Raw genomic sequence first — 26,889 nt, 5'->3', positions numbered from 1 at the left:
GGCTACAGTAATACACAACTGCCATGTATTCAAATCTAGATTATTACTTCTCTTTTGATTTATAGACATGAATCTTAATATCCAAAAGTGGAAAAAATTGATGAAAAATGTGGAGATAAGGCTTTCTGTCATGTTAAGAACCTCTGTAAAGTGGATTACCAATGCTAACGGCTCCCTCAAGAAGCCTTACACACTACACTGGTATAAATGCTGCAAATGAAGACTGCACTTTCAGAAAAAAGTATATATAGATAGATTTATAGATATAGATTTATATTTATTTTGGAGTTTAAAAGAGTACAGTTAAGACTTTTCACACGTGATATAACCTACATATTGTCTGAGAGAGTAAGATTAGGCCACTGCTGTCCCGCTCAAGACATGAAACACTAAACCCTGACGGAAAGAAATCCCTCCGTGGAAACCATTGCTTTTTTTTTCTTTTCACAAGTTGGTATAAGAAAAACACGTGATCACACTCACAACCGCACACAGAATATAAAAACAGTCATGTCTAAAAGAACAATTTTGCATTTGTAATGCACAAATGCATTTCCTGTACAATTGGCTTTTCAGTGGTGTGTGTGTATGTGTGTGTTCATAAACAACTAAAGGGCTCAGTGAATATATCTCCATTTTTGTAGTTTTCGTTGGTGGATCCTTTCATCTTTCACAATTGTTTTGCTTTTTTATGATGTACAGTAGTGCTGTAAACAGGCACATGCAGAACCCAAGAGGACCAATCATCTTCTTGTTTCTCTGCTTGTCTTCCAATCCTCAAGTTTTTTTTTACACGTTTGTTTTTTTTTTTTTTTCAATGATCCAGTTTTGTCCTCTGTTCCATCTCAGTCCTGCTGAGAAGCATGTTCTGTCCAGCCGTCTGGCCTTCTATCTAGCTCTGCGAGTCCGACTCTTTCATTGTGTTTTTTTTATCGGAAGCCTTCGGGAACACATGATCTGACACCTCTGGAAAAAGAGTCTGAAAACTTGATGCTCTTCACTTTTCCATCAGTTTCACTGATTGTGCAAAATCACGCCGTCTCTGGTATGTCTACTCGGAAAGAGCTAGCAAATCCTTTTCCGCGCTAAAAACAGAAAAAGACAGAGAGCTTAATTAAAAGTGTGCTTTAGTGATAGCAAAATGCATATTATGTTGTGGTAAGCTATAAAATGCCCATGATATTGGTCTCTACAGAAGAAGAGCTTTGATGAGACACTAGAAGCCCATAATTATAAACCATTTCCTCCAAAATAAACACTCTATCCACATGCAGCCTCTGAGCACTTTTTTTGTGACATCTAAGTGAAGGTTTCAGCACAGCAAGAGCAGTCAGTCAATAATATCCCAATTAATTTCACTACCACCTTCATCCTCTCTAAAACAAACAGTCGTAGGCAGTCTAAACTCTATAATGCTCAGCCTTTTGAGAGTGTCTGTTTCAAGCTACTGAACTGATGTTTGGCATGACTAGCCAAACACTGCCTCAATAAATGTTTTGCAACACAATGGGGAGTTTTGACCTTTCTTTAATCTTTATGTTTTACAAGTTCATTTTAGGCATTTTTCACAGAATGCATTCTCTGTATCTCTAGTGAGTCTTTGCTTACTCTTAGATATCTGAGAATGCTTGAATGATTCCTGACCAAACACAGAATCTAACATCATATCACAACCAAATTCCACACCTCAAATAGACAGGGCTTTAGCAATATAAAACATTTTATTCATTTTTTTATTATTTTTTTTAGAAAGTATTTCATTGTAAAACATCTTACTCAAAGTGTATATGTGCAATTTCTGAGATAATTTGAATGTGAGAAAATTAATGAGGAAAATGCTCATCATACACTCTTAAAAAGAAAAGATTTAATTGATTTTTTTCAGAACATTTTTAATCAAGAACCTCCATTTCCCTATCTGTCACTCACTCGATGCTGTGTCGATGTAGTGACACAGGGGTCACCCTTGGGAGCCCCAAACACCTCCGATTTTGAAAAAAAAAGGCCAATGGGAATTGGCGAGTGGAATTTGCATGCCACTCCCCCGGACATACGGGTATAAAAGGAGCTGGCTCGCAACCACTCATTCAGATTTTCTCTTCGGAGCCGAGTGGTTGTGTTCAGCAAGCTGAATTACTCTGCCGATCCATTCACCTCGAAAAGCTGTTGGATTTACGGTGCATTACAGCGGCTTCTCCCCCTCTTGAACTGGTGAAGTGCAGAGAACGCACCTGGGCGCTTCAGCAGCTAAAAAAGTATATTCTTCCTACTGAAAGAGTATATTTTCCCTTTTAGAATAGTGGCATTAATGGAGAGCGTCTTTTTAAAGATGACTCTCCGCTTGTGTGTATTTCCTGGTTGCGGTCGTTACCCCTCCGCTTCCGATGGCCACGATCGCGGTCTTACGTGCTTGGGTGCTGCCCACGTGGAGACAGCGTTCGTGGACGGGTCGTGTTCTCACTGCAAGAGCGTGACCATGGCAACACTGCGGTCGCGGTTTTTCCTTCATTAGAGGGAAAGACCACCCCAGCGGCTTCCCGCCTCGGTCCTTCTACCTACGGGTTTGAGGCCGCGTTGGTAAGCACTGGGGGCAATTTGGGGACCCCAATGGGAGCTACTCCACTGGGCAACTCCTCACGGACCTCCCATTCCCCAGTATGCTCGTTTGCCCCGCAGGGATGAGACCGCCGGCTCCTCTCAGGGCGAGTTCGCGATCTCGTTTCAGCGCTCGCGAAGTGGATGAGCTCTCGATTGCAGCATCGGAGAGTGGGCTGTCCAGTCGGACGCTGAGGACTCGACTGGGCTCCCACCTTCGGGTGCGGTCGCCCAGTTGCAGCCTGACGCGCAGCTGGCAGCCATGCTTGCCCGGGCGGCTGCGTGTGTCGGGCTGGAGTGGAACCTTCCACACCCCCTGAACACTCACAGCCTGATGATTGGTTCCTGGGCCTGGAGCGCCGCTCATGGCCACGCACTGCCCCGGTCCCTTTCTTCCCGGAGGTGCATGAGGAGCCCACCAGGTCGTTGCGGGCACCTTTCACTGCCCGGACCCAGTCTCTCAGCTCCTCCGCTCTCACTACCCTCAATGGTGGGGCTGCCAGGGGGTACTTGGCGATTCTCCAGGTGGATAAGGTGGTTGCGGTGCACCTGTGCCTGGTGGTCCAGGAGCACCACCTATGGCTCAACTTGGTCGAGATGTGGGGAGCTGACAAGGTACGGTTCCTTGACGCCCCTGTCTCCCAGGTCAGCCTGTTTGGCGACACCATCGAGGATTCGCCCAGCAGTTCTCGCCGGTGAAACAGCAGACGGAGGCTATTCAGCACATCCTGCATCGGCGCGGTTCAAGACCTTGCACCTCGTCTGCTCATCGCCAAGGGCGTCCTCCTGCTGTAACAACACTGGCTCTGCCGCGGCCCGGCCCTGGTGTGGAGCCACCCGCAGGAAGCAGATGCCACCCGTCTCATGGCTGGCCGCCAAGAACCCGAGGAAGTCTTTGAAGCGACCCTGAGATGGGCGACCCAGCCACATGGAGATCTGCTGCAGGCCTAGAGATGGTAAGCAGACCACTCCATCCCCCGGTGGAAGGCAGGGAGGAGAATCCTTTGCCTTTTCGTTGATTCGCCGCATGCCCGAAGGTGCGATAGAGCCTGTCCCTCCGGCCGATATGAAGAAGGGGTTTTACAGCCCCTACTTCATCGTACCAAAGAAAGACGGTGGGTTGCGGCCAATCTTGGACCTGCAAGTACTTAACCAAGCTTTGCACAGACTCCCGTTCAAGATGCTGATGCAAAAACGCATTCTAGCGAGCGTCCGGCATCAAGATTGGTTCACGGCGGTAGACCTGAAGGACGGGTACTTCACGTCAAGGTTTTACCTCGACACAGACCCTTCCTGCAGTTTGCTTTCGAGGGCCGGGCGTACCAGTACAAGGTCCTCCCCTTCGGCCTGTCCTTGTCCCCTAGTGTCTTCACGAAGGTCGCAGAGGCAGCCCTTGCCCCGCTAAGGGAATTGGGCGTCCGCATCCTCAACTATCTCGACGACTGGCTACTCCTAGCTCAATCCTAGTGTTGTGTGCGCACAGGAACCTCACGCACCTCAGCCAGCTGGGGCTTCGGGTCAACTGGGAAAAGAGCAAGCTCTCCCCGGTTCAGAGCATCTCTTTTCTCGGCTTGGAGTTGGACTTAGTCTCGATGTTGGCGCGCCTCACGAACGAGCGCACACAGTCGGTGCTGAACTGTCTGAAGGCGTTCAGAAGGAGGACAGTGGTTCCACTGAAACTTTTTTCAGAAGCTCCTGGGGCATATGGTATCCTCAGCGGTGGCCACACCGCTTGGGTTGATGCATATGAGACCGCTTCAGTACTGGCTTCAGACTTGAGTCCCGAGATGGGCATGGCACCGTGGGACACATCACGTGGTCGTCACGGCGATCTGTCACCGCTTCTTCAGCCCTTGGACTGACCTAGAATTTCTATAGGCAGGAGTTCCCCTAGAGCAGGTCTCCAGGCACGTCGTGGTTACGACGGACGCCTCCAAGATGGGCTGGGGTGCCGTATGCAACGTGCATGCAGCCGCCGGCTCTTGGACTGGCCCGCGGCTGCGTTGGCACATCAACTGCCTCGAGTTGTTGGCAGTACATCAACGGCTCCGGCCATTGATCCAGGGCAAGCATGTGTTGGTCTGGATGGACAACATGGCGACAGTAGCGTACATCAACCGCCAAGGCGGCCTACGCTCCCGTTGCATGTCACATCTTGCCCACCGTCTCCTCCTCTGGAGTCAGTAGCGCCTCAAGTCGCTGAGAGCCACTCACATCCTGGGCGACCTCAACACCGCAGTGGACGAGCTGTCACTACAGGTTACACTCAGGGGAGAATGGAGACTGATTCGGTTGAGCACAGGTAGACCTATTTGCTTCCCAGGAATCCTCCCACTGCCCGTATGGTATTCCCTGTCCGAGGCACTCCTTGGTATAGACGCGCTGGCACACAGCTTGCCCCCAGGACTACGCAAATATGCGTTTCCCCCAGTAAGCCTACTTGCACAGACCCTGTGCAAGGTCAGGGAGGACGAGGAGCAGGTCATCCTAGTAGCACCCTACTGGACCAACCAGATGTGGTTCTCGGACCTCATGCTCCTCGTGACAGCCCCCTCCCCCTGGAGAATTCCCCTGAGGAAGGACCTTCTTTCTCAGGGACGGGGCACCATCTGGTACCCGCAACCAGACCTCTGGAATCTCCACGGCTGGCCCTTGGACGGGACACAGAAGACCTAAGTGGCCTACCACCCATGGTGTTAGACACGATCACTCAGGCTAGGGCTTCCTCTACGAGGCGCCTGTATGCCTTGAAGTGGCGTCTGTTCGCTAAGTGGTGTTCTTCCCGACGCGAAGACCCCCAGAGATGTGCAGGCGGATAGGTGCTTTCCGTCCTGCAGGAGAGGCTGGAGGGGCGGCTGTCCCCCTCCACCTTGAAGGTGCATGTAGCTGCCATTTCGGCACATCACGATGCAGTAGCTGGTAAGTATTTGGGGAAGCACGACTTGATCATCAGTTTTCTGAGAGGCGCTAGGAGGTTGAATCCCTCCAGACCGCGCCTCATGCCCTCATGGGACCTCTCTGTAGTCCTTCGGGGTCTACGGGGAGCTCCCTTCGAGCCCCTGGAGTCAATTGAGCTTAAGGCACTTTCTTAGAAGACTGCCCTCCTGACTGCGCTCACTTCCATCAAAAGGGTAGGGGACCTGCAAGCATTCACTGTCAGCGAAACGTGCCTGGAGTTCGGTCCGGGCTACTCTCACGTGATCCTGAGACTCCGACCGGGCTATGAGCCCAAGGTTCCCACGACCCGTTTAGGGATCAGGTGGTGAACCTGCAAGCGCTGCCCTGGGAGGAGGCAGACCCAGCCTTGACGTTGCTGTGTCCAGTGTGTGCTTTACGCATCTATTTGGATCGCACACAGAGCTTTAGAAGCTCCGAGCAGCTCTTTGTCTGCTTTGGCGGACAACGGAAAGGGAGCGCTGTCTCCAAACAGAGGACTGCCCATTGGATCATTGAAGCCATCATGATGGCATATCATGCTCAGGACATGCCGCCCCCCGTGGGGCTATGAGCCCACTCTACTAGGAGTGTGGTGGCCTCCTGGGCCCTGACCAATGGCGCCTCTTTGGCAGACATCTGCAGAGCAGCGGGCTGGGCAACACCCAACATGTTTGCGAGGTTTTACAATCTCCGGGTCGAGCTGGTCTCATCCCGTATATTGTCAGGTACGAGCGGGTGAGTTCCGGGACAGCTGGCCAGGTGTACCACTTGTGCATAGAGCCTTTCCCTTCCCCTGAGGTGAAGATGTGCACTTTTGACTCCCAGTCGTGTTCACAAGTTGTGATCCCTGGATGACTTTCCTCTTTAGCCCTGTGGCAGGCGAGTTTGCGGAGAAACTCGCTGCTGGCCCAGTACATGTGCTAACTAAGCCCTGTACAGGGGTAGGTGCTCCACATGTGCTGGTTCCTCATAGGTGACCCCATGTGATATATCTGCAGCTAAATAGTTTCCCTGTCTGTAAACTGCATCTTCCTTGGGCAGAGGGTCCTCTGCCCCCGGTCACCGTGTTTGTAAAGTTCCTCCCCTCTCGGGTAGGACCTACCATGGGACTTCTCCACATGACATACTTATGACAAGACTCAGTAAGACCATGTGACGTATTTCCACCCGAAATGCCCCTCCCCCGGGCGGGGTGTCGTCTCCGTGGTGTCTTCCCCTTGGGAGTGACAACCCCCCCCCGTAGACACTTATGGCCCCCAGCCGGTAAACAAAGAGGAGAAAAAAGAGGAAAAGAGGCCACGGCTGGGCTAGCCTATCCCTATTTGTTGGGCAAGTCGACTTGTTCCCAAAGGACCGTTCGACGCTCATAAGAGCATTGGGGGAGGTTACGTGACGGCCTGGTGCACTGGCTACGAGGCACACAGCGCCTGTCTCGCACCGCCAGTCCACGTAACACAGTTCAGCTTATTGTGGCATTTTGTATAGGGACCCCTAGTGTCACTACATTGACATAATGTCGAGTGAGTGAAAGATAGGGAATGTCCTGGTTACTTTTGTAACCTCTGTTCCCTGATGGAGGGAATGAGATGTTGTATCCCTCTTGCCACAATACTGAACTACCCGCTGAAATGGCCGGGACCTTGTCTCGACGACTCAGCACAAAACCTGAATGAGTGGTTGCGAGCCAGCTCCTTTTATACACATATGTCCGGGGGAGTGGCATGCAAATTCCACTCGCCAATTCCCACTGGCCTTTTTTTCAAAATCAGAGGTGTTTGGGGCTCCCAAGAGTGACCACTAGTGTCACTACAACAACACAACGTCTCGTTCCCTCCATCAGGGAATGGAGGTTACGAAAGTAACCAGGACGTTTTGACTGTACAGGCTTCTATGGTTTGAAAAAAAAAAAAAAAGAAAAAAAAAGATTAACACATTTGGTTAAACTTAATTGTTCCTTATCATTAGTTAATGATATTAGGTAACATAAATGAACAATAAACAAAACTTTTGCAGCACTTTTTAATCTTGGATAATGTTATTTTCAACATATACTAATACTTTTTTTTTTTTTTTTTTTTTAAGTTGTATATGTTAACATTAGTTAACTACATTAGTTAACAATGAACAATTATTTTGCAGCACTTCTTCATGTTGGTTAATGGTTGTTTTCACATATACTAATACATTTTTAAAATAACATTTGGTGAACATGATATGATGTTAACATTAGATAATGCATTATAAAATAACATTAACTGACAATGAAAAATCTAATTTGATCAAGTAGCATTAAGATTAATAAATGCTAATGCATTAACAAATGTTTTCAAACAGAACCTAATTGTAAAGTGTTACCAAGCATTTAGATGTTTTAATCTTGCCCATTAAAAAAACTCTTGATGTTCCATTATAGGTTTTTTCTGATATTGGTGAATTGATTCCTCCATTCATCTGTTAAAAGGAAAAGCGAAGCCCTCCAGGGGACTTTAAAGCAGCAGTACATAGATGGATCTTTATTCTTTAGAGAATAAAAGGTTCTTTGTGGAACTAAGTTGTAAAACCCTTGTTGGTTCTAACTGGAGCCTTTCTTTTTATGAATGTAGACCTGGTAGCAGTAAAAGGATGAAGAGCAGATGAAGGATGAAGAGACGGACAGATGCTGATGGGTAAAATAGGGCAGAGATGTGAAGGTCAAGAGGTCTTTAGAGGAGAATTCAACAGCACTTCATGCCAGAAGCCTTGAATTTGGAATGCTTTTGGGTCAGATCAAGAGAGACAGAAAGCTCTCTCTTCAAGATACTCACACAGACAGGCGGCTTTGTAAGGCATGCGCGAGTTACACAGAAGTGCATCGAACTCTTTCCTCTCTAGTGTGGAGGCATTGAGGTGGTGTTGATGTTGGTGGTGTTGATGTTGGTGCGTCTGGTTGGGGTGGTGTGGCGTCTCTTTGCCAAAGGTGGAGAATAACTGATCGCCCGCCAGCGTCTCGCCCTCAAATACCTCAGAGTCGGGTACCGAGTCCATGCCTGGCACATGCAGGTTGCTGCGGTAATCGGTGCCCTGCCGAGCCTCGGTGGGCACAAAACTTGGCATCCAGCAGCGATCTGAGTGGCCGAGGGCCTTACACTCCTCCGTGCAGTTGGAGAACAGGTCTGCTCCTGTGAGAGTGAAAAGAGAGAGAGGTTAGCTTGTGTTTAATTGTCTGTGTGGGTGGATGGGCTTGTGCGAGAAATTGTGCAGGTAATTTAATCCAGAAATAAACCAAATAAAGCATGCATATGTGTTTTTTTCTACAATATAACATTCAGAACATTTGTCCCTAATGTGTCCTCTAATAAAAAGACAGAACCAACACATTAATTCAACCAATCTGAACAAGCCAGGGGCTGGAGTTAACCTACATCTTTTAAGACTTAATCAAGCATTAGAAATATGTTAATCCAAATGAAATGTAATACATGTCATTCACTTTGAAGACATTAGAAGCTGTATGCGTGAAAGTCTTTGGCACTTGAAGCTCTAATCATGAAAGATTGGGTTGTGCTCTTTTCCCTTTTTTGTGACTGTCAAATTACAAATTACCCAGATCAAAGCATGTTCAGAGAACATACACACACTGAGTGGTTGGAGTCAATGCTACAATCTCCTCTTGAGGTCTCTCCTTCTGTTTGACATCAAAGGTAAACTGTATGAGACAGCAAGCTTGCAGAAAAAAAAAAAAAAAAAAAAAACACTGTCCTCTGTTCTCTTTCCTTCTTTTTCGCCTAGCTACGGGATAAAGGAATATATTATGAAGGTCTTACCCACTTTTCTCTTTTGTCTCATTTTACATTGCCTTCCATGATAAAAACATTGTTATTGCAATGGGTCACGTTACCCCTGCCACAGAGTAACTGTTAGTTTCGTCTCCTAGTTTACAGTCTCAATCTCAGTGAAGGTATAGTTCACCCCCAAAATTTTTTTTTTTACAATATTTACTCACTTTTTATTTACTTAAGCTCGTTTTGTTCCAAACCCTTATTACTTTATTTCTTCCGTGGATCACAAAATTAGAATTGAGGCAGATTTAAGCCTCAGTCACTATTTACTTTCATAGAATCTTTTTTTTTCTTTCATTACAATAAAAGTGAATGGTGACTGAGGCTGTTAGTCTATAACATTCTGCCTAACATCTCCTTTTGTTGTCCACAGAAGAGAGAAAATCATACACAGCGTTCCCTCCCTTTTTGACCAATGAATTTCCATGACTTTTCCATTACCTGGATATATATATATATATATATATATATATATATATATATATATATATATATATATATATATATTTAAACATTTTGCTTTAATCTTTTGCTTTAGGATTTGCTGATGAATCATTTAAGCCAACGTGTATGCTGTTTTGATTAATTCACTGAAAAGTACTGAAAAAAACAAACAAAAGAAACAAAAAACATGCATTGACAAAATAGACAATGCTGTGGCTTGAAAGCTTTTTTACTCTCCAGAAGAGCGATATCTAGATCATAAAATACTTTAGAGGAGAGATAAACAAAAATAAATATCCACTATAAACAGAATCTTAAAATGGTGTTTTCCAGGTCTGGAAAAGTAATGAAATTTTTTTAAATATCGTAAAAGTCATGGAGACATTTACGATATTTTATGAATTTTCATTACTTTTCCAGACCTGGAAAACACCATTTTAAAATTCTCTGATATTTAAATTTTTCAATGACCATGGGAATGCTGCATGGTCATGGAACACTATTTAGAACATGAGCGTGAGTAAATTTAAAATAGGCTTTAAAATAGATTTTAATAAAAATTCTGTCATTTCCTCACCCTTCTTGTTTATTTATTTTATTTTTCCTGTGGAATGAAAAAAGAGACATTTTGAGGAATGTACACGCTTCTCTTTTCCATACAATGGCAGTACATAGTTACAGATGTCAGACTTAAAAAAAGGACAAATAACAAAAAAACAAAAAAACAACAACAAAATTCCACATTACTTATGTGCTATATTCCAAGTCTATTCTAGAGTCATACTAAAGCTTTGAGAGGAACAGACAAACTGAAAAAAATCTGCTTCAGCATTTTACTTAAAATTTATGTGCCGTGTTTAATTACACAAACAAGAACAAACAGTGTTGGGTTTCAATGACGTCAACAACGGCATGACTCATCTAAAAAAATCTGCATGACTTCTGAGGACTTGGATTGTAGTGCATTAGTCAACCTACTAATGGACTACTTTTATCATACTTTATTTATTTATTTATTTATTTATTTTAGCTATTTTGGTAATTATATGAAAATGAGGACTATTTATTTTCTTCAAAATTTCTCAGTTTGTGTTCCATGAAAAATTAAGTTTCAAACCTCATGAAGTTGAGTAAATAATGAGACTTTTTTTAAAGGGATAGTTCACCCAAAATTCTCTCATCATTTACTCACCCTAATGCCATCCCAGATGTGTATGACTTTATTTCTTCTGTAGAACACAAAGATTTTTAGAAGAAAATTTCAGGTCCATACAATCCAAGTAAATGGTGATCCGACATTTGTAGCTCTAAAAATTGCAAAAGGCAGCACAAAAGTAATCCATAAGACTCCAGTGGTTAAATCAATATCTCCAGAAGCGATATAATAGGTGTGGGTGAGAAACAGATCAAGGCTTTTTTTTTTTTTACTGTAAATCTCTACTTTCACTTTTACTTTTACATCTGAAAGTCAAATGTAGTGCCTGTTTAGTTTACTTTCACAACTGAAAGTGAAAGTTAAAATGGAGATTTAGAGTAAAAAAGGACTAAATTATTGAACTGTTTCTCACACACCTATTATATTACATCTAAAGATTTGGATTTAAACACTGGAGTCTTGTGGATTACTTTTACATTTCCTTTATGTGCTTTTTGGAGCTAAAAAGGTCTGATCACCATTCACTTGCATTGTATGGACCTACAGAGCTGAGATATTTTTCTAAAAATCTTCGTTTGTGTTTTGCTAAAGAGAGAAAGTCATACACATCTGGGATGGCATGAGGGTGAGTAAATGATAATTGATTTTTCATTTTTGGGTGAACTATCCCTTTAAGGTTCCTTTAATTCAGACAGGCTGCTTTTAATATCCAATCATGAATGACCTCACAAATCATAAAGCCGAGATGCTAGCGCTACAAGAGAGGTACAACTAAAGCCAGCATGAGGGAACAGATCCTGTTAGTTTGTGCATGAGAGTTGCACAACGTCTTTTCCCCCGCCAGCACCCCAGCAGGTGTAAGTCGTGCCGTTTTGACTGTGCACATCTAAGAATAAGAGAGAGAGGTGAGCATTTTTAAATCCCCTTCGGCTCCTGTGTCTAAAAGCCTCATGTCTAAAACAGTCAGTAATTACAGCTCGAGGATTAATGAAGTGCCATTTTCAAAGTGGTGCTAAGCAGAGATGTTGAAGGTATGGAGTCAGCAGTGTGTGTATGTTGGGGAGGGGGAATGTTCTTGGCTAATCCTCAGACTAGCCCTTCAGACAGAAGACAGGTCAGCATACACAGACTTTGGGTTTCTGCGTTAAAAGCGGATTAGATTCCTTTGGAGCTACATGCAAACAACCTACTTAGGCCTGGGCTTGGTAAGACTCTCCTAAATGCAGACTCAAGCATAGGACTGCCTTGAAAGTCAACAAGCAGTTTAGTCATTAAACTAAATCTTATAGCCACCTATGACAATTCTCACAATATTCAAAAGTCATAATTTTATCATACACATTATAGACAGACTGTGAAAAAAAGGTTATTGGTGTTTAGTGTACATCTGAGATAGATAGAAGGTAAAAAAAGAGAAAAGAGAGAGAGAGAGCAAACAAGGAAGAAAGGATCTGATATTTATAGAGTGCGAGATAAGAAAATTCCTCATTGTCTAATCGCAGGGAGACATTTTGACATTTTCTGAAATTAAATACGCTATGAACTCATCCAGTGTAAAAAAAAAAAATTCAGTGGATGAATTGGAAAAGTAATTATATTATTGACTTATGGTTCAATATTGCAGTAAAGAGTCAGATCTGATGAAAATGTAATGCTCTATATTCTCCAGTTGAAAAAAAAAAAAAAATACATCTTGTTGTAGTGCCTTTCGTGCTAAAATAAAAAAGGCCAAGAGAACCCCTTTATAGCATTTCACTAAAAAACACCCACGATGTGTAGTTCTACACATGTGAAAATACAAGAAGATACCTAAGACTCAACATCACATTTTCATGATGCTTAACACTGCACATGACAAAGCGAGAGAGAAAAGGAGATAAAAAAGGAAGGAACAAGATGTAGCAATAAGACTGTAAATGAAATGATCCATTGAATCATTTCATTTTCTCTACATTTGCTCTGCTGCTCTCTGAACAGAAACCCTGCAAAGCATTAGATCTGATAATAACCTTCATTTGCTAATTGGTATGCATCGGGCTGAAAATAAATTACTGATCAGTGAGCTGTTTCTGAATTCCGAACATGACCTGAAACCCAAATGAGGGAATCTGTTGCAATGTGGCAGATCCTCAAGATAAAAGAAATGAAACTGGAATGAAATGATTCAGGTGTGTCATTGTATCAGAGCAGCTCTGGAGTGCTCCGCTATGTATTACAGATGCATTGTTATGCATTAGAAAACAAATTAATTGATGCTTATCTTGGTCTGTTTTTAATCTGGTAGAGATGACTAGGATTTAGCTGGACTAGACATTTCCTGTTTCAAAAAGGCAATAACAAGAAACAAGTTGTCTAAAATAAATTTGAAAGGATGAGGCTAGTTTCTTGCAAAGTCTCATTAAAATGAACAATGCATTCTCCTGAATGCTCTCCAAGTCTGCATACCAAGTGGCACTTTCAATTATCTTAATTTAGGCAGATAGTAGGCAGCAAAACAATTCATTTTAGCAAGACAACATGCTCAAGAACAATAAAACAAGCACAATACATTGGTTTTAACTCCATAGATCTGCTGTACCTTAAAAAGGCACATTTTCTGTGACAGCCTGTGACAACACATGCAGATGGGCTAGCTGACCTTGTATGGAAAAAAAAATAAAGTCTTGATTTTAATCTAATGTTTTACAGCGAGAAAAATAAGCCAAATAAGAGCTGAAGTAGTCTAGCTGAATTTCCAGCCACAGCATATGGTGCTCAGGAATAACAGCAGATGACATATGCTCAACCAAAGCAAAATTAATGATAATAAGATGCAACTTTATGGTTGTATTCATTGTATTTCATTCAGTCCAACCATGTCATAATTACATTATAGAGTCAACTTCACAAAGCACTTGAAAGTAGGTGTCATTGAGCAACAAAGCACTTCTTCCAATGCAACATATCGCTGAAACTCATTTCCAGATCACCACATGTGGTCATATGAAGGTGTGTGTTCTTCGTCAGCGTTCTTCGTCAGTGGAATGCGGGCAGAGGGATTAGGGTGCAAGAGTGAGGAGGGGTGAGGGTTTCGCACACAGTCAATGAATCGCTTGTTTGTTTGCAGCTCAACCTATTTGGTCCCATTCCCACAGAGTCGATGACAGGCTGCGTGGACTGATCTAAATTCCATCATGTCTTTGGAGTCGTGGGTGGACGGGTGATAGTGCCACTGCAGTAAATCCCTATAATCAGTGCGTATTTATAAACAATTGGATTATATTCTGCACTATGCCTGTTGTTCCCAAAGCGTGCTCATGCATCCATACCTCAAGGTGCGGTGGCCTAAAATATTTCTACTAGGATTCTGATAGACCTGAAAAGCCGTGACATGACATGATCAGGGGTTTTGATAACAAAGCCAACCTATTAAAAACCTGTATGCCTATGAATCTTCTCCATGTAGCCAGTAGTCTTAAAGGGATTGTTAAAAAAAAAATATACAAATTATGTTGGCATTTACTCACCCTCATGTCATTTCACCTGTCATTCTTTCTTCCATGAAACACAATTTTAAATGAAATCTGGCCATGCATTGTTTTCCATTCAATAATACTAGATGGCGACTGAAGCTGGAAGTCTCTAAATTCTGCCTGACATCTCCTTTGGTGTTCTACTGAAAATAAAAAGGAAGTCATACAGGCTTGGATCAACATGAGGGTGAGTAAATGACTACAGAGTTTTTAATTTTGGGCAAACTGTTCCTTTAATTATGGGAAATGCTCTCCGCTTCTGTTTTGTTCAGCACAATTGTAAATTTAACCAACAATTTCAAGCCATGTATCTGTCCTTCAGCCTGAATAACAGCTCTTCTGTTAATCAGAAGATTACGAGACAACAAAAAAAAACAAACAAAAAAAAACAATCCACAACAAAGCAAGTGAAGTGTGAAGAAAGAAATTGACTTGTGTAGACGTACCAGAGGAATGCCCGCGATGCATGGCGTCATGGTCACTGTCTCCCTGCTCGCTGTCTCCATGACCACTGTCTTTTGAGCTCACGATATCCGCCTCTTGGAACGCTGAGCTGAGGGAGGAGAGAGGATTTGAAATAACTGCTAACCCACACAGCTCTAATATAACCAAATTATTACTGCTCAGCCTTGAAATGGTCTCCATTCATTTCAAATGTTTATGGAAGTCTGTCAAGCTAATTTTAGAATATAATTTTTAAGGTCAGGGAAGTCATATGGCATTAGCATTAGGTGCTTACCTGTTAACGCGCCTTGGTCGGTCCACCAAGTAACTTAGCTCTGCTCTCTGGTGTTTTGTCTGCAAGAGAGGTGTTGATTTGAAATAGGCCTGGCAACAAATTTAGCACTAACAAAAACATCATTTATAATAATTATGATAACAATACAGGTCAAAATTCAAGCATCTCTCACTCGGCTTCAGAAGGATTTTACGGCATGCAAAATCATTAGGCTCTGCTGCTATTCAGCAGAATTCAACTATAGACAGATCTTTGTTCTTGTGAGGCTCTGCAACACCGTGACTGGCATATCTAATGCACTATAACCCGGGGAGCTTTCACAAACATGCAAATCTATCTGTCCTCTGACTCACTATGTTTACACTCCACCATGGCTACTTCCACAGTACAAATCACCTGATAATATTAATAATAATAGTAATAATAATATTGAATTTGTTGCTGTCAGTCTGCAAGCAACTGATTATAAACCTGTCTTCAAATCTCACTAGAGGGTTTGCATAAGTTATTTTAATTATATATATATATATATATATATATATATATATATATATATATACACACACACCTATACACACGCACACACACACACACATACATATATATATACAGGGTTGGGGAGTAATGAAATACATGTAATGGGAATATGTATTTAAAATACAAAATATAAGTAACTGTATTTCACTACAGTTACAATTTAAATCATTGGTATTTAGAATACAGTTACATTCAAAAAGTATTTTGATTACTGAAGAGATTACTTTGCATTTTATTGTCATTTGTATCATTTAATATTTAGTCCTTTCAGATGGAAACATTTATACATAATTGATGCGATCCAAAGTGCATTTGAACAGCAGTGAAACACTTTCTTATGATGTTACATTCATACGAGCAGACACATAAGTATGTTTGAAGTAAGTTTGGAGGACAAGAAATAGAAATAAACCTTGTGTAAACTGTCAGCTTTACACTTAGCTAAAATGCTATTTCTAGCCATTTTACATGTACGTTACCAGGCACGATCATATTTGTTTATCAAGAAAATTCACGTTAGATCATAATTTCTTTTTTTCTAGTAAGACCTTTGATATTAGGCAAAAATTGTATTCTTGATAATAATTTTTTTATTGTTTTCCTGTAAAAATATCAAAAAATCCTTAAAACAAGATCAATTTGATTGATCTTTTTTTAGAAACAACACTGAATAAGATATTTAGGTTTTTCAGAGAATGTATTTTTAACGTGTATTTTGTCTTACTGTACTGGCAGAGTTTTTATAGTCAAAACAAGAAATCTACCAGTGCTGAAGAAGTAATTCAAAGTATTTAGAATATGTTACTGGCCTTGAGTAATCTAACAGAATACGTTACATATTACATTTTACAGCATGTATTCTGTAATCTGTAGTGGAATACATTTCAAAAGTAACCCTCCCAACCCTGTATATATATATACACTGTAAAAAAAATCCTGTAGTTTTTACAAAAATAATTTGGCAGCTGTGGTTGCCAGAATAATTATGTAAAAAATACAGTAAAAGTGTAAACAACTTTACAGAACAACCTGTAAATTTTACAGTTTAAAACTGTTGTAATTTACATGACCACAATGACACTGTAAAATTAATAAATAAATTCTGTTAAATTTACAGTAAAAAAAAGTCATAAACTTGATATCAGCCTACTGAAACTGTAAAAATCTGCTTTTGTATTTGTTGTAACTACAGAAGAGCACATGATGACATGAAGTTCACCAATAGTAGCTCTTCCAGGTGCAATGAGCAATAAACATGTAGAGACAGTGCTCAGTGTCACTCACACAAACTCTAAACACCATCAGGGTAACACATGTGAAATTAAAATAATGTAATAAACATCAACTAAACTACATCAAATATAAAACCGTACACCCTGATGTACGTAACTGATATTAAAAATAAGAACAAACATAACTATTCCCATAAAATATATTGACATGTAATGGGTCACGCAGGGAATTGTGGGAACGCCCGACTGTATTGTCTTTTAAAATATATAAAAAAATGTTACTGCATATTTTACAGTGAATACTCATTAATCAATTAACATTTTAATTCTGTAGCATTTTTACAGTCTTTTACTGTTAAAATTACAGACATTTTTTACAGTATATATATATATATATATATATATATATATATAATAACAATGTAATATAATAAGGTATTATATTATTATATTATTTATATAAAAAATGTATCAAAACATATTCACATAATGTAAATAATGGAATAAACGGTAGCATGTACAGACATATCTAAAGAAATCAGCCAAACTTGCATTCTGAGTGCCATTAATCAAAATTATATCTCAACATAAAATCGTATACGTTCTTTTTGGAAAAGAAAATTTGGAGGGGAACAAAATTAATAACAAAATCAAATCATGTGTTGCATGAAGCACAGGGCTATTATATTTTCTGAGTGAGTTTTAAAATTGTAGAATTCTCTTACCTCACTGGAGAGCAGGCTGCCGTTTGATATGATGTCAGGTTGCTGTTGGTCAGTATAGCCTGCCACTATGGCTCCGCACGGGTTGTGCTCGGTGTCATTGCTGCGGGACGGGCTACAGGCCTTCAGGAACATCAGGTCCGTTTTGGCCGATTCTGGGGTCAGGCAGACTTGGTAACAATAGTTTTGGCTCTGATGAAGCGAACCGAAGCTCCCCGATTCCTCCACGGGCACCTGCGCAGCGCTCGCCACGCTCACGTTGGCTGTATTGGTGCTCTGGACCAGCATGATGTCCGACTTGCTTAGTTTCTTCTTTTTTCGGGTAGCCCGGGCTTGACGCCCGCAGCAGCCGCCTGACCCGCACGACCCACAGCCTATAAGGCAGCAGCAGTCGCTCGCCAGACAAGTGCTGTAAATATTCAGCTTTTTGTCCTTCTGACAGCGCACGGCCAGCACAATCATGGCCAGGAGGAAAATAAAGGAGACAGAGCCAAGCGCTATGATGAGAATGAGTGTCAAGTCCAGAGACGCGTCTTTGGCCTTGGCCGAGCCGCGCTCTCCACTGTGGCCCTCCACGAGACTTTCCACGAGTGTCACCTGCACCACCGCGCTGCAGGACATGGGAGGCTGCCCGTGATCTCTCACCTCAATCAACAGCTCATAAAGCTGTTGCAGGTCTCGTTTGGCTGACACCCGGCGGGCCGTGCGCAACTCCCCGGTGCGCCAGTCCATTCGGAACATGCCATTCTCATTACCTCGCTGTATACTATAGGACAACCTCGCGTTCTCTCCATCATCTGCATCCATGGCGACAATGCGCGTCACCAAGTAGCCTGGTTCGGCAGAGCGCGGCAAAGGCTCCCGCGCAGTGCCATTTTTTCCAAGAGGCGCAATCACAGACGGCGCGTTATCGTTCTGATCCACTATAATTACATTTACTGTGGCGTTGGACCACAGTTCAGGGCTTCCCGAGTCTCTGGCTTGAACAATGAAGCTAAAGTCTTTTAGTTGCTCATAATCAAAGGATCTGAGGGCGTAAAGATACCCATTCTCCGAATTGATTGACACGTAAGTGACCACGGACATACCCTGGATCTCACACTCCACTACTGAGTAAGTTATATAAGCATTCTGTCCGACGTCAGGGTCAACGGCACTGACAGCGTAAATATAAGCACCGGGGACGTTGTTTTCAGTCACATACACATCATACATTGGCTGCGTAAACGTGGGCGCGTTGTCATTCTCATCGGACACGTGCACTTTCATTGATTTGCTGGTCGATTGAGATGGAACTCCTTTATCCCGCGCAACCACAGTGACAGTGTACGTCTCTACATTCTCTCGGTTTAGAGGACCGTCGGTGACAATAGTGTAATAATTTCGGAACGAGGTTTTGAGTTTAAAAGGAACGTCGCCGAGAATCTCCACATGAGTCTGGCCGTTCTCCTCAGAGTCTTGATCGGTGACACTGATCAGCGCGATGACGGTGCCCGTGGCTGCGTTCTCACTAACGGACTCCGTGACGGTGCTGAAGACAATCTCTGGCGCGTTGTCATTCACATCTGCCACTTTTACTAAAACTTTACAATGCGCGGGCACAGCATTAGGTCCCATGTCTTTCGCTTGAACGTAAATCTGATACAGGCTGCTCTCCTCAAAGTCCACCTCACCTCTGACCTCTATCCGGCCAGTTCTTGCGTCAATATCGAACAGTTCCTTCACTCTGTTCGATATGTGGTTGCTGAATGAGTAAATGACCTCTCCGTTCGGGCCCTCATCAGAGTCTGTCGCGTTAAGCTGGATAACAAGCGTGCCCACGGGCGCGTTCTCAGCCAGGTTCACAGAGTACACCGGCTGATCAAACACGGGCACGTTGTCATTGGAGTCGAGCACCCTAACCACAAGCAGAGCTGTCCCGGTCCGAGGTGGCTGGCCACCGTCCACGGCAGTGAGAACATAACGGTGCGTCGCCTGTTGTTCCCGATCCAGTGGCTTTTCCAAAACCAGCTCGGCGAATTTGTTGCCGTCAGTCTGAGTTTGCACATCTAGGTAGAAATAGTTGTTATTGGTGATGTCGTAGGTGCGCAGTGCGTTACTACCGACATCAGGGTCGAAGGCGCTCTCCAAAGGGAAGCGCGTGCCAGGGGTCGCGCTCTCGGATATTTCTACGGTGATGTCCGTCTCCGGGAAGCTCGGCGGGTTGTCGTTGATGTCCACCACCTCTATCTCCACGCGGAAGAGCTCGAGCGGGTTCTCAAGGAACACTTCCAGGTGAAGCAAACAGCTGGTGCTCTGCTTACAGATGCGCTCCCGGTCAATCTTCTCGTTCACGAAAAGCACCCCATTCTCCAAATTTACTTCCAGGTACGGCGTCCGCGAGCTGGGCACCACCTGAAAGCGGCGGGATGAAAGTTTGGTAAGGTCCAGTCCCAAATCCTCTGCGATATTTCCCACAAACGTGCCATGCTCCGATTCCTCGGACACAGAGTAACGGATCTGCGAAACTACCCCATCAGCGAGACACAACAGGAGCAAAAACACAAACATCTCCACTCCGGAAAGGGCACTTGGAATATTTTATCTCCGCAGAGCACGCAGCAAAACCATCACCCTCTTCCCCAAGGTAAGGCGAGCGTGCTTAAGGCTTTGGTTCAAAGGTAGTATCTTTCCTGGAACGGGGCTGTTAGCCAAAAACCATGCTGTCTGGGTGCTGTTTAATGCAGGAGCGATTTCCCATGGCGATTCCCTCCGTGCACCTCGACGAACACACGACAGGTCTAGATTCAGAGTCGCAGAGAAATTCTGGCACAAGTAAACAGTACATTAAACTGACACTGCTTTAGATACAAAGAGATTGTGTGTATGATAAAACACACTATCATAATCCAGAGAGTTAATTCAACAAATGCATTTAATATTAGAGCTATAGTCTCTTTTTTATAGCGACAGTCAATAAGTTTCCCTTTTTTTTTTTTTTTTTTTTTTTCCTTAAAGGTCCCAAGTATATCTGATGCACTCCTGCGGGGTCCGCTGGCACAGTACTGAAGCGCCAGCGCTTAGCTGTTCGGTTTTCCCGCAGCACCCTCCCCTCACCAACCAATGGGATCAGCCGACACCAGCAGATCTGAAGCTTTATTTGACGAGTTCTACCTCAGTCACGCCTCCTGGTGGCAAATAGACACGCCCACTGGTCAGAGCTGCGGGAATTCTGGTCATAAGGATTGAATGGTTGATGAGTTTGTATAGGAGCGAGTCAGAGAGAGGGAAAAACTTTTCTACAAGCCAAATGTTAAAATGTAGAGGTAAAACAACTGTAGAGAAATAATCATCATCATCATCATAAAAAAAGAATACAAATATACACATTTGTATTGACTCCCAATCTATGGTTCAGAAAGGGCAGATATTTACTACATCCAGTCAGTCAATGGTTTTGACTTCTCTAATTTTGACACAGAGCACCCGTTTCATTGTTTGTTGAAATTTTGGTCGAATTATTTTGTATAGTAATAATTTATACTGTTCATACCTTTGACGTATCGACTGTAAACACCAGAATCTCTAGGTAAAATGTGTTGTCTCCGGCTCTTTCTCCGGTTTGTTTTCCCAAGCGCGAGCTCCACGCGCCTCCTAGCTGCCAAAATAAATCTTTCAATCACACGCGCCTGTGATTCTTCATGACACACACACACACACACACACACACACACACACACACATATGCACAGAGCATTTGGACAGTGCCTTTTTTGGGGTCAAATGAAATAAAGTCTTTGACGTCAGCTGGAGCAGTTTGGATAGACAAGAGAGGGGCATCCTGCCACACTAATGCAATATAGCTGAGGTAAAATTTAGCTTCATCTGATATTTTTACGTCCTTACAAGGGAAGTCTCAGATTCTATTAAAGTCACGCAATCCCTAAAATCAACGTCTCAAACGGCATTAATTTTGTCTTCTTTAATGCATCAAATCCAAACGCGTCTTGCCCTCGACTGCTGAAAATGACACTCTATCAAACTGTTGGCGTATACCTGCTCTCCGGCTCTCTGCAACCCAAATTACATGGTTTTTCATCTGAGCGGAATAATGCAAGATCCACTGTGGCAAACCGCCAGAGCGGCGAGGCAGGGAGCACTCACAGGAACGGTCGGAGCGCCCCCTAGCGAATCATCAGCGCACTACACTCGTGCGCTTGACTGATGGCTGAGTTGAGTCTCCCTGCAAGAAAGGCACATTTGAGGGAGTGTCTGAAACTGTGCTGTGCCAGAAAGAATCATAACGCCAGTGGAGTGTAAACAGGAATCGCTTCCAAAAAGAGATTTTCTAAAAATCAAGTTCTGGCGAGCCACTGACGTACTCACTCGACTTTATGCTTTAATTCCCACGAGGGAGCCGGAGGGATTGAATAGATTCGAGTTTTCATGAATATTTCAAGATTTATGGACAAACAGTGATTTGAATATGAGATTCAGATTATCTCCACTCTCTGTATTATAATGTGAGCATACCTCAACAGCATGAGGAGTGCTGCTGCCATTATGATTGGCACCAAGCTGTCTTTTTTGTCGCTCCTGCAAAGCTGCTTTAGGGAAAGGTGATGTTTTGGGTTTCAGAAGTAATTTATTCCATTACCTGTGTGAACACACACAATTATAGATTTCTGGAGGAAAAGAAAGAAAGAGATGTGGTGGTCTTTTTAGTATAGCATCTTTGACAAACTAGTTTAAACCAGTTTAATGACTTTTTGGTTAAGTAATTGCTGTGACAGTGTTACTTACTATAAGTTGTTGACTCACAATCATCACATGTTCAAGAAAATTGTGATGTATACTCATCTACACACATCTATTGGACATATTCCCAGATCAAGACTTTTGCTGGTCCCGGAACAATATTCAAAACCATACTAATCATATTTTAGGGCTAGGTTTTGGCTTAATGTTGGAGTTCAGTGCTTGAATGATATAACCAAATCAACTTAATCTAAGTAAAATGGCTTCAAATATCTTTTGATTGTTGAGCCAAATGTGCTGTAAATCTCACATGGTAATGCAATAATTAGATATGTACATGGATTTGAGCATAACATAGTCATATTCTATGAGACATGATATTTGGTCAACACTCAATTTTGAATAAATAAGATGGATTAGACCCAGGCCCATCCAGAATATTAGAGAGTATTCATTGACTTGAAATATAGATTTATAAAATAGTTTAATAATACATGAATTTTGATTTCTGAAAGTGTGAAAGAACTGTTGGAATGCTCTGTTGTTAAGGAAAATGTGGTTAAAAAATATAGGTGAAAACTTGGCCCATCACATTTTATTGAGGCCCACCCAAAAGTAATTTCCTGGCTACGCCATTGGTGTAGTTACTGGCTTTTGCTGTTGAAGAATATTCTTATCAACATAACGTTATGTCTGGATGTTAAATCTGGTTGACATATTAGATCTGTCATCTTCAAGTCTGGTATACAATGGATATCAGATGCCCTCATTAGGAGTATGATGGACAAGGAAAAGTGACAGAGCCTTTAAACCAAATAATCTTCTGAGTTCTAACTAAGTTTCACCATGTCGGAATCTTGGATCTGGTACATCCAAAGAAAATAGCCTCAGTTGTCCAATCCTGCTTCCCCTTTCCTCCACAGAAAATGGACAGAAAACACAAGAAAATTTAGTTTTCAGAGACAACAAAAGATGTCTGTTCTCACATCTTAATATCTGATGGCCATATGTGGCGTCGCACTGTTGATCAGTCCTGCGTGTGGTTATTTGTGTCTGGATGTCTGGCTGCTCTCAAAGCGACTGTCTGGTGTGTCTGTGGCCCAGAAGCCCTTTTCATCTGCAACCTACACATGTATGAGTATGTGTATGGGTGCAGGACTGACACTGCTGTGACAGGATGAGATGGGACAGAGAGTGCTGGTTGACAGGAGGATTGTTTTCACTCCAAAAGCCTTATTAAAATTTTAGCTGTCCCTTAGAGACTGGGTGAGGGTGAGCATGTTTCTGAATCTCTGCTCGTGGTTAGTCATGAGGAAAATGTAATGTGGTGTTTGGTACTGGAGTTGAGTTAGATGTTCTGTGGAGTTTTCCCTTTTACAAGGTGGATTTCATGTGAAACTTTTAACTCAGATAGCTGCATGCCAAAATGTACGGACAAAGAAGTTGTTTTACATCCATTAAGATCCTATAATAATTTTTATAGCAACACAAATCAGAAAAGTCATTTTTTTCTATATCTCACCTCAAAGTAATGTCTTTTTTCACAAAGTCCTTCTCCTTATGGGCTTAACATTTTAGCAGTCGTGCCTTCTTACTTTGAATTATACTGGGACCTCAGGTTCCCCAAGTAAACAGCTGACGTACTGATTATGTACACCAGTGTGGCAAACATTTTGCAGAAAGTTGTGTGTTTTTATATTTATATTATTTATTAAGTTAATGTATAAACAGATATGTGTATGCTTTATGGGAATGTTTATGGGAAATATGCATCCAGTTTAAGTGAATTCCCCAGAACACAAATGGTATTTGGGAAGAGTTTTGAACCCACAAACATTACATTTATATATATATATATATTATATATACATAAGTTCCTAAATGTGAGTGGAGATGCCAGTGAAGAAGGCTTTAAGTTGTTATTCACTCTCACATCAAATCAATGAGGGTTGATTTTATCTACACAGTATATTTGTATCCAGACCATGTTCATGGAAGTTCACGGAGAGAATCGCCTTGGGAAATCGATCCTGTATTAAACAGCACTCAGACAGCATGGTTTTTGGCTATATATATATATATATATATACTGTATATAATAATGAGTAAATCATTTTCAGTTTTGGGTGCATTATTCCTTTAACAAAAGCCTCTCCTTACTGGTTTGTTGATGCGGATAGAAACAACATTTCCTTAGTAATTAATATAAAATTTCATCAGAAATGTAAATATGATGACCCTTCAAACTTTCCAGGTCCTTACTTTGACATGCAAATATGCATGTAGGTCAAGAAGTCTTTTCACACACACGCATGCACGCACACACACACGCACACACGTCTACATAAATTCACACAGTCCATTAAGATGCTCAAAGCAAAACACTTTAGCAACACACAGCTGATACTGGTATGCTTATCTGTAATACAGTTTTGCTTTTTCCTTCACATGCTGGTAGCATTAACATAAATACATTAACATGCTTCCAGCTAGAATGCTATGTGTGCGTGTGTCATTACTTTTATTACAGGTGCCAAACTTTAAGTGTTTTGTGAAGAAGCACTTTCATGACACATTGATACAGCTGTCAGCTTGCTATAATGAATTGATTGTTTAAGGATTTATAATTTAACAGAGTGATAAGAGAGGGTATCAGAGCAAAAGAAGCATTTCATCTTTGCAGATGTGATGAATTCGGAGAGGCTGTGGTGGCAAAGAAGTTTGAAAATTTAAATACTCCTGTTAATTTGTGAGGAGAGCTACGAACACATCAGGTTTGGCTATCTGTGTTTCCATAAAACCAGACTGACTCAGGCTTAACAGGACTGACAGTCCTGTAACATGATCTGTGGCAGTATATCAAACTCACACCATCGAGTGGGGGAAAAATATACCGCCTACTCGCATATACAGGATTAGCATACAGCTCCCTGCATCCGTCCTGTCAGTGTCCTTGTTCACACTCACAGAGACAGAAAAAAATATAAGGATCCCATGGGGTCTCCAGCCTAACCACAAACTGAGAACATTTCAAACTCAATTAGCCATATAACTCCCTTTAGTGGAGTCAGAGCAAGCAATCTCGCTCCAAACATCAGCATAAAGGCTAAAGCACTCAAATGTTATAGAGCAGAACAAGACTTACATTTCCACCCTATGATAGCAGCAGGTAGGATCTATTTCTCCAGCCCCTGGATATAAACACACGATTCAGCAAAGCAAGCAGTAATGAATCATTCACCTTAACGTGTGGTCAATTACATAACAGAAGCGCAAAACTCTTCAAACTGCAATAGGATGGTTTTCCACCCCCTTTGTATACCACATGAGGGCCATTTGAGATTTATGCATTTTAATGTCTTTATTCTTACAAAGTGCTCTAACGTAATTCAAAAATCATTGCACCCCTGTGGATCACAACAGTCTCATTTTGTAAGTAAAATATATATATTTTAATTCTTTTGTTCTTAAAATAGGAATATAACAGAAAGTTTGTACAAGAATCACATCATGCATTTTTATTAGAATAATTAACTGCAACTTCGCCTAATATACCTTATGGCAGTGGTTCTCAACTCGTGGGTTTGCAACCCAAATGGATCACAGCAGTAGGGAAAAAAAACTATATTACAATGGACTACATTTGCCCAACAATATGCAAATGTATTAACAAGACAGAGGCTAAATAGGGCAATTTACAATTTTGTAAATGCATAAACAATAGGAAAACATAGAACAAGCATTGTGCTAAATATTGTATTACTATTAGTCATATTATCAAGTGACAGATGCATTTTATTACTTCAAAATTCAAAATATGTGTCCTGATGTAACAATGATCTCACTGTGAATTCAGAAACAGTTAGTTTAATCTTCTTGAGCTAAACTCAGACCTATATTTAAAGCACTGCTCCCAGTGACCAAAGTGGGAAGTGTTTTTCAACATAAGAGCAAATGTGAGCTCCAGTTGCTGGGTGAAATGCCCACAGAGAGGTGCCAAAAGAGAGTTGTAAAGAGAGTTGTTTTAGCAGTGAAATAACAAACATATTTTATTAACTCTACCCCAACCCTAAACCTTACTGTCAGTGGAGTAAAAATGTAATCTTAGAGGGAAAATGGAACCTCAGAATCACAGTTGTCAGCCATTATCCGAACAAGATTACTTCCTGGTTTTAATACGGGTCTTCCACTCTGCTGACACAATGTGCTTCTGGTCGAGCCACTGGAGAAGGGACATAAGCTGGAACCAGTGCAAAAATGTCTGATGGCAACATGCCGACTTCCTGTGTTATCATAAGCATGGAATCAAAACCAATTGATAATCACTGTTAATAAGCCTTATTATATATTTTAGAAGTTTCTATGTTCTGTATTACTCACTGTAAAAAAATAATATGCTTCATGTGGTAACATCTAAATTAACTGGTTTGAATTTAAATTTAGTATATTAGGTTACACCA

General features: G+C 42.0%; 1 protein-coding gene across 3 annotated transcripts; it reads right to left on the bottom strand.

Annotated features, from left to right (window-relative positions):
* Positions 1-256: 256 nt before the first annotated feature.
* On the bottom strand, positions 257-20,721 carry LOC127417637 (protocadherin-10-like). 3 transcript variants are annotated; one of them, XM_051657693.1, is made up of 5 exons: positions 17,696-20,721; positions 15,202-15,260; positions 14,909-15,015; positions 8,337-8,690; positions 257-1,085 (listed from the first exon to the last, which is right to left on the bottom strand). In XM_051657693.1, exons 1-5 carry the CDS (start codon positions 20,240-20,242, stop codon positions 1,066-1,068), a joined length of 3,087 nt encoding a protein of 1,028 aa, XP_051513653.1. In that variant the 5' UTR covers positions 20,243-20,721; the 3' UTR covers positions 257-1,065. The 3 variants fall into 3 exon arrangements, with proteins under 3 accessions (XP_051513653.1, XP_051513655.1, XP_051513652.1); XM_051657695.1 differs by having other exon boundaries at positions 8,533-8,690; XM_051657692.1 differs by lacking the exon at positions 257-1,085 and having other exon boundaries at positions 7,348-8,690.
* Positions 20,722-26,889: the final 6,168 nt, after the last annotated feature.

Source organism: Myxocyprinus asiaticus, chromosome 27 (assembly GCF_019703515.2).
Source record: "Myxocyprinus asiaticus isolate MX2 ecotype Aquarium Trade chromosome 27, UBuf_Myxa_2, whole genome shotgun sequence".
NCBI classification, from domain to species: domain Eukaryota; kingdom Metazoa; phylum Chordata; class Actinopteri; order Cypriniformes; family Catostomidae; genus Myxocyprinus; species Myxocyprinus asiaticus.
This window is presented reverse-complemented; position numbering and strand designations above follow the sequence as displayed.

Excerpts from the sequence above, each read along its gene's own strand:
- LOC127417637 (XM_051657692.1), bottom strand. The coding sequence starts at position 20,242 with ATGTTTGTGTTTTTGCTCCTGTTGTGTCTCGCTGATGGGGTAGTTTCG. Across the intron at positions 15,261-17,695 it reads GCAGCCTGCTCTCCAGTGAG|ACAAAACACCAGAGAGCAGA; the intron begins GTAAGAGAATTC and ends CCTCTCTTGCAG. Across the intron at positions 15,016-15,201 it reads CGACCAAGGCGCGTTAACAG|CTCAGCGTTCCAAGAGGCGG; the intron begins GTAAGCACCTAA and ends CTCCTCCCTCAG.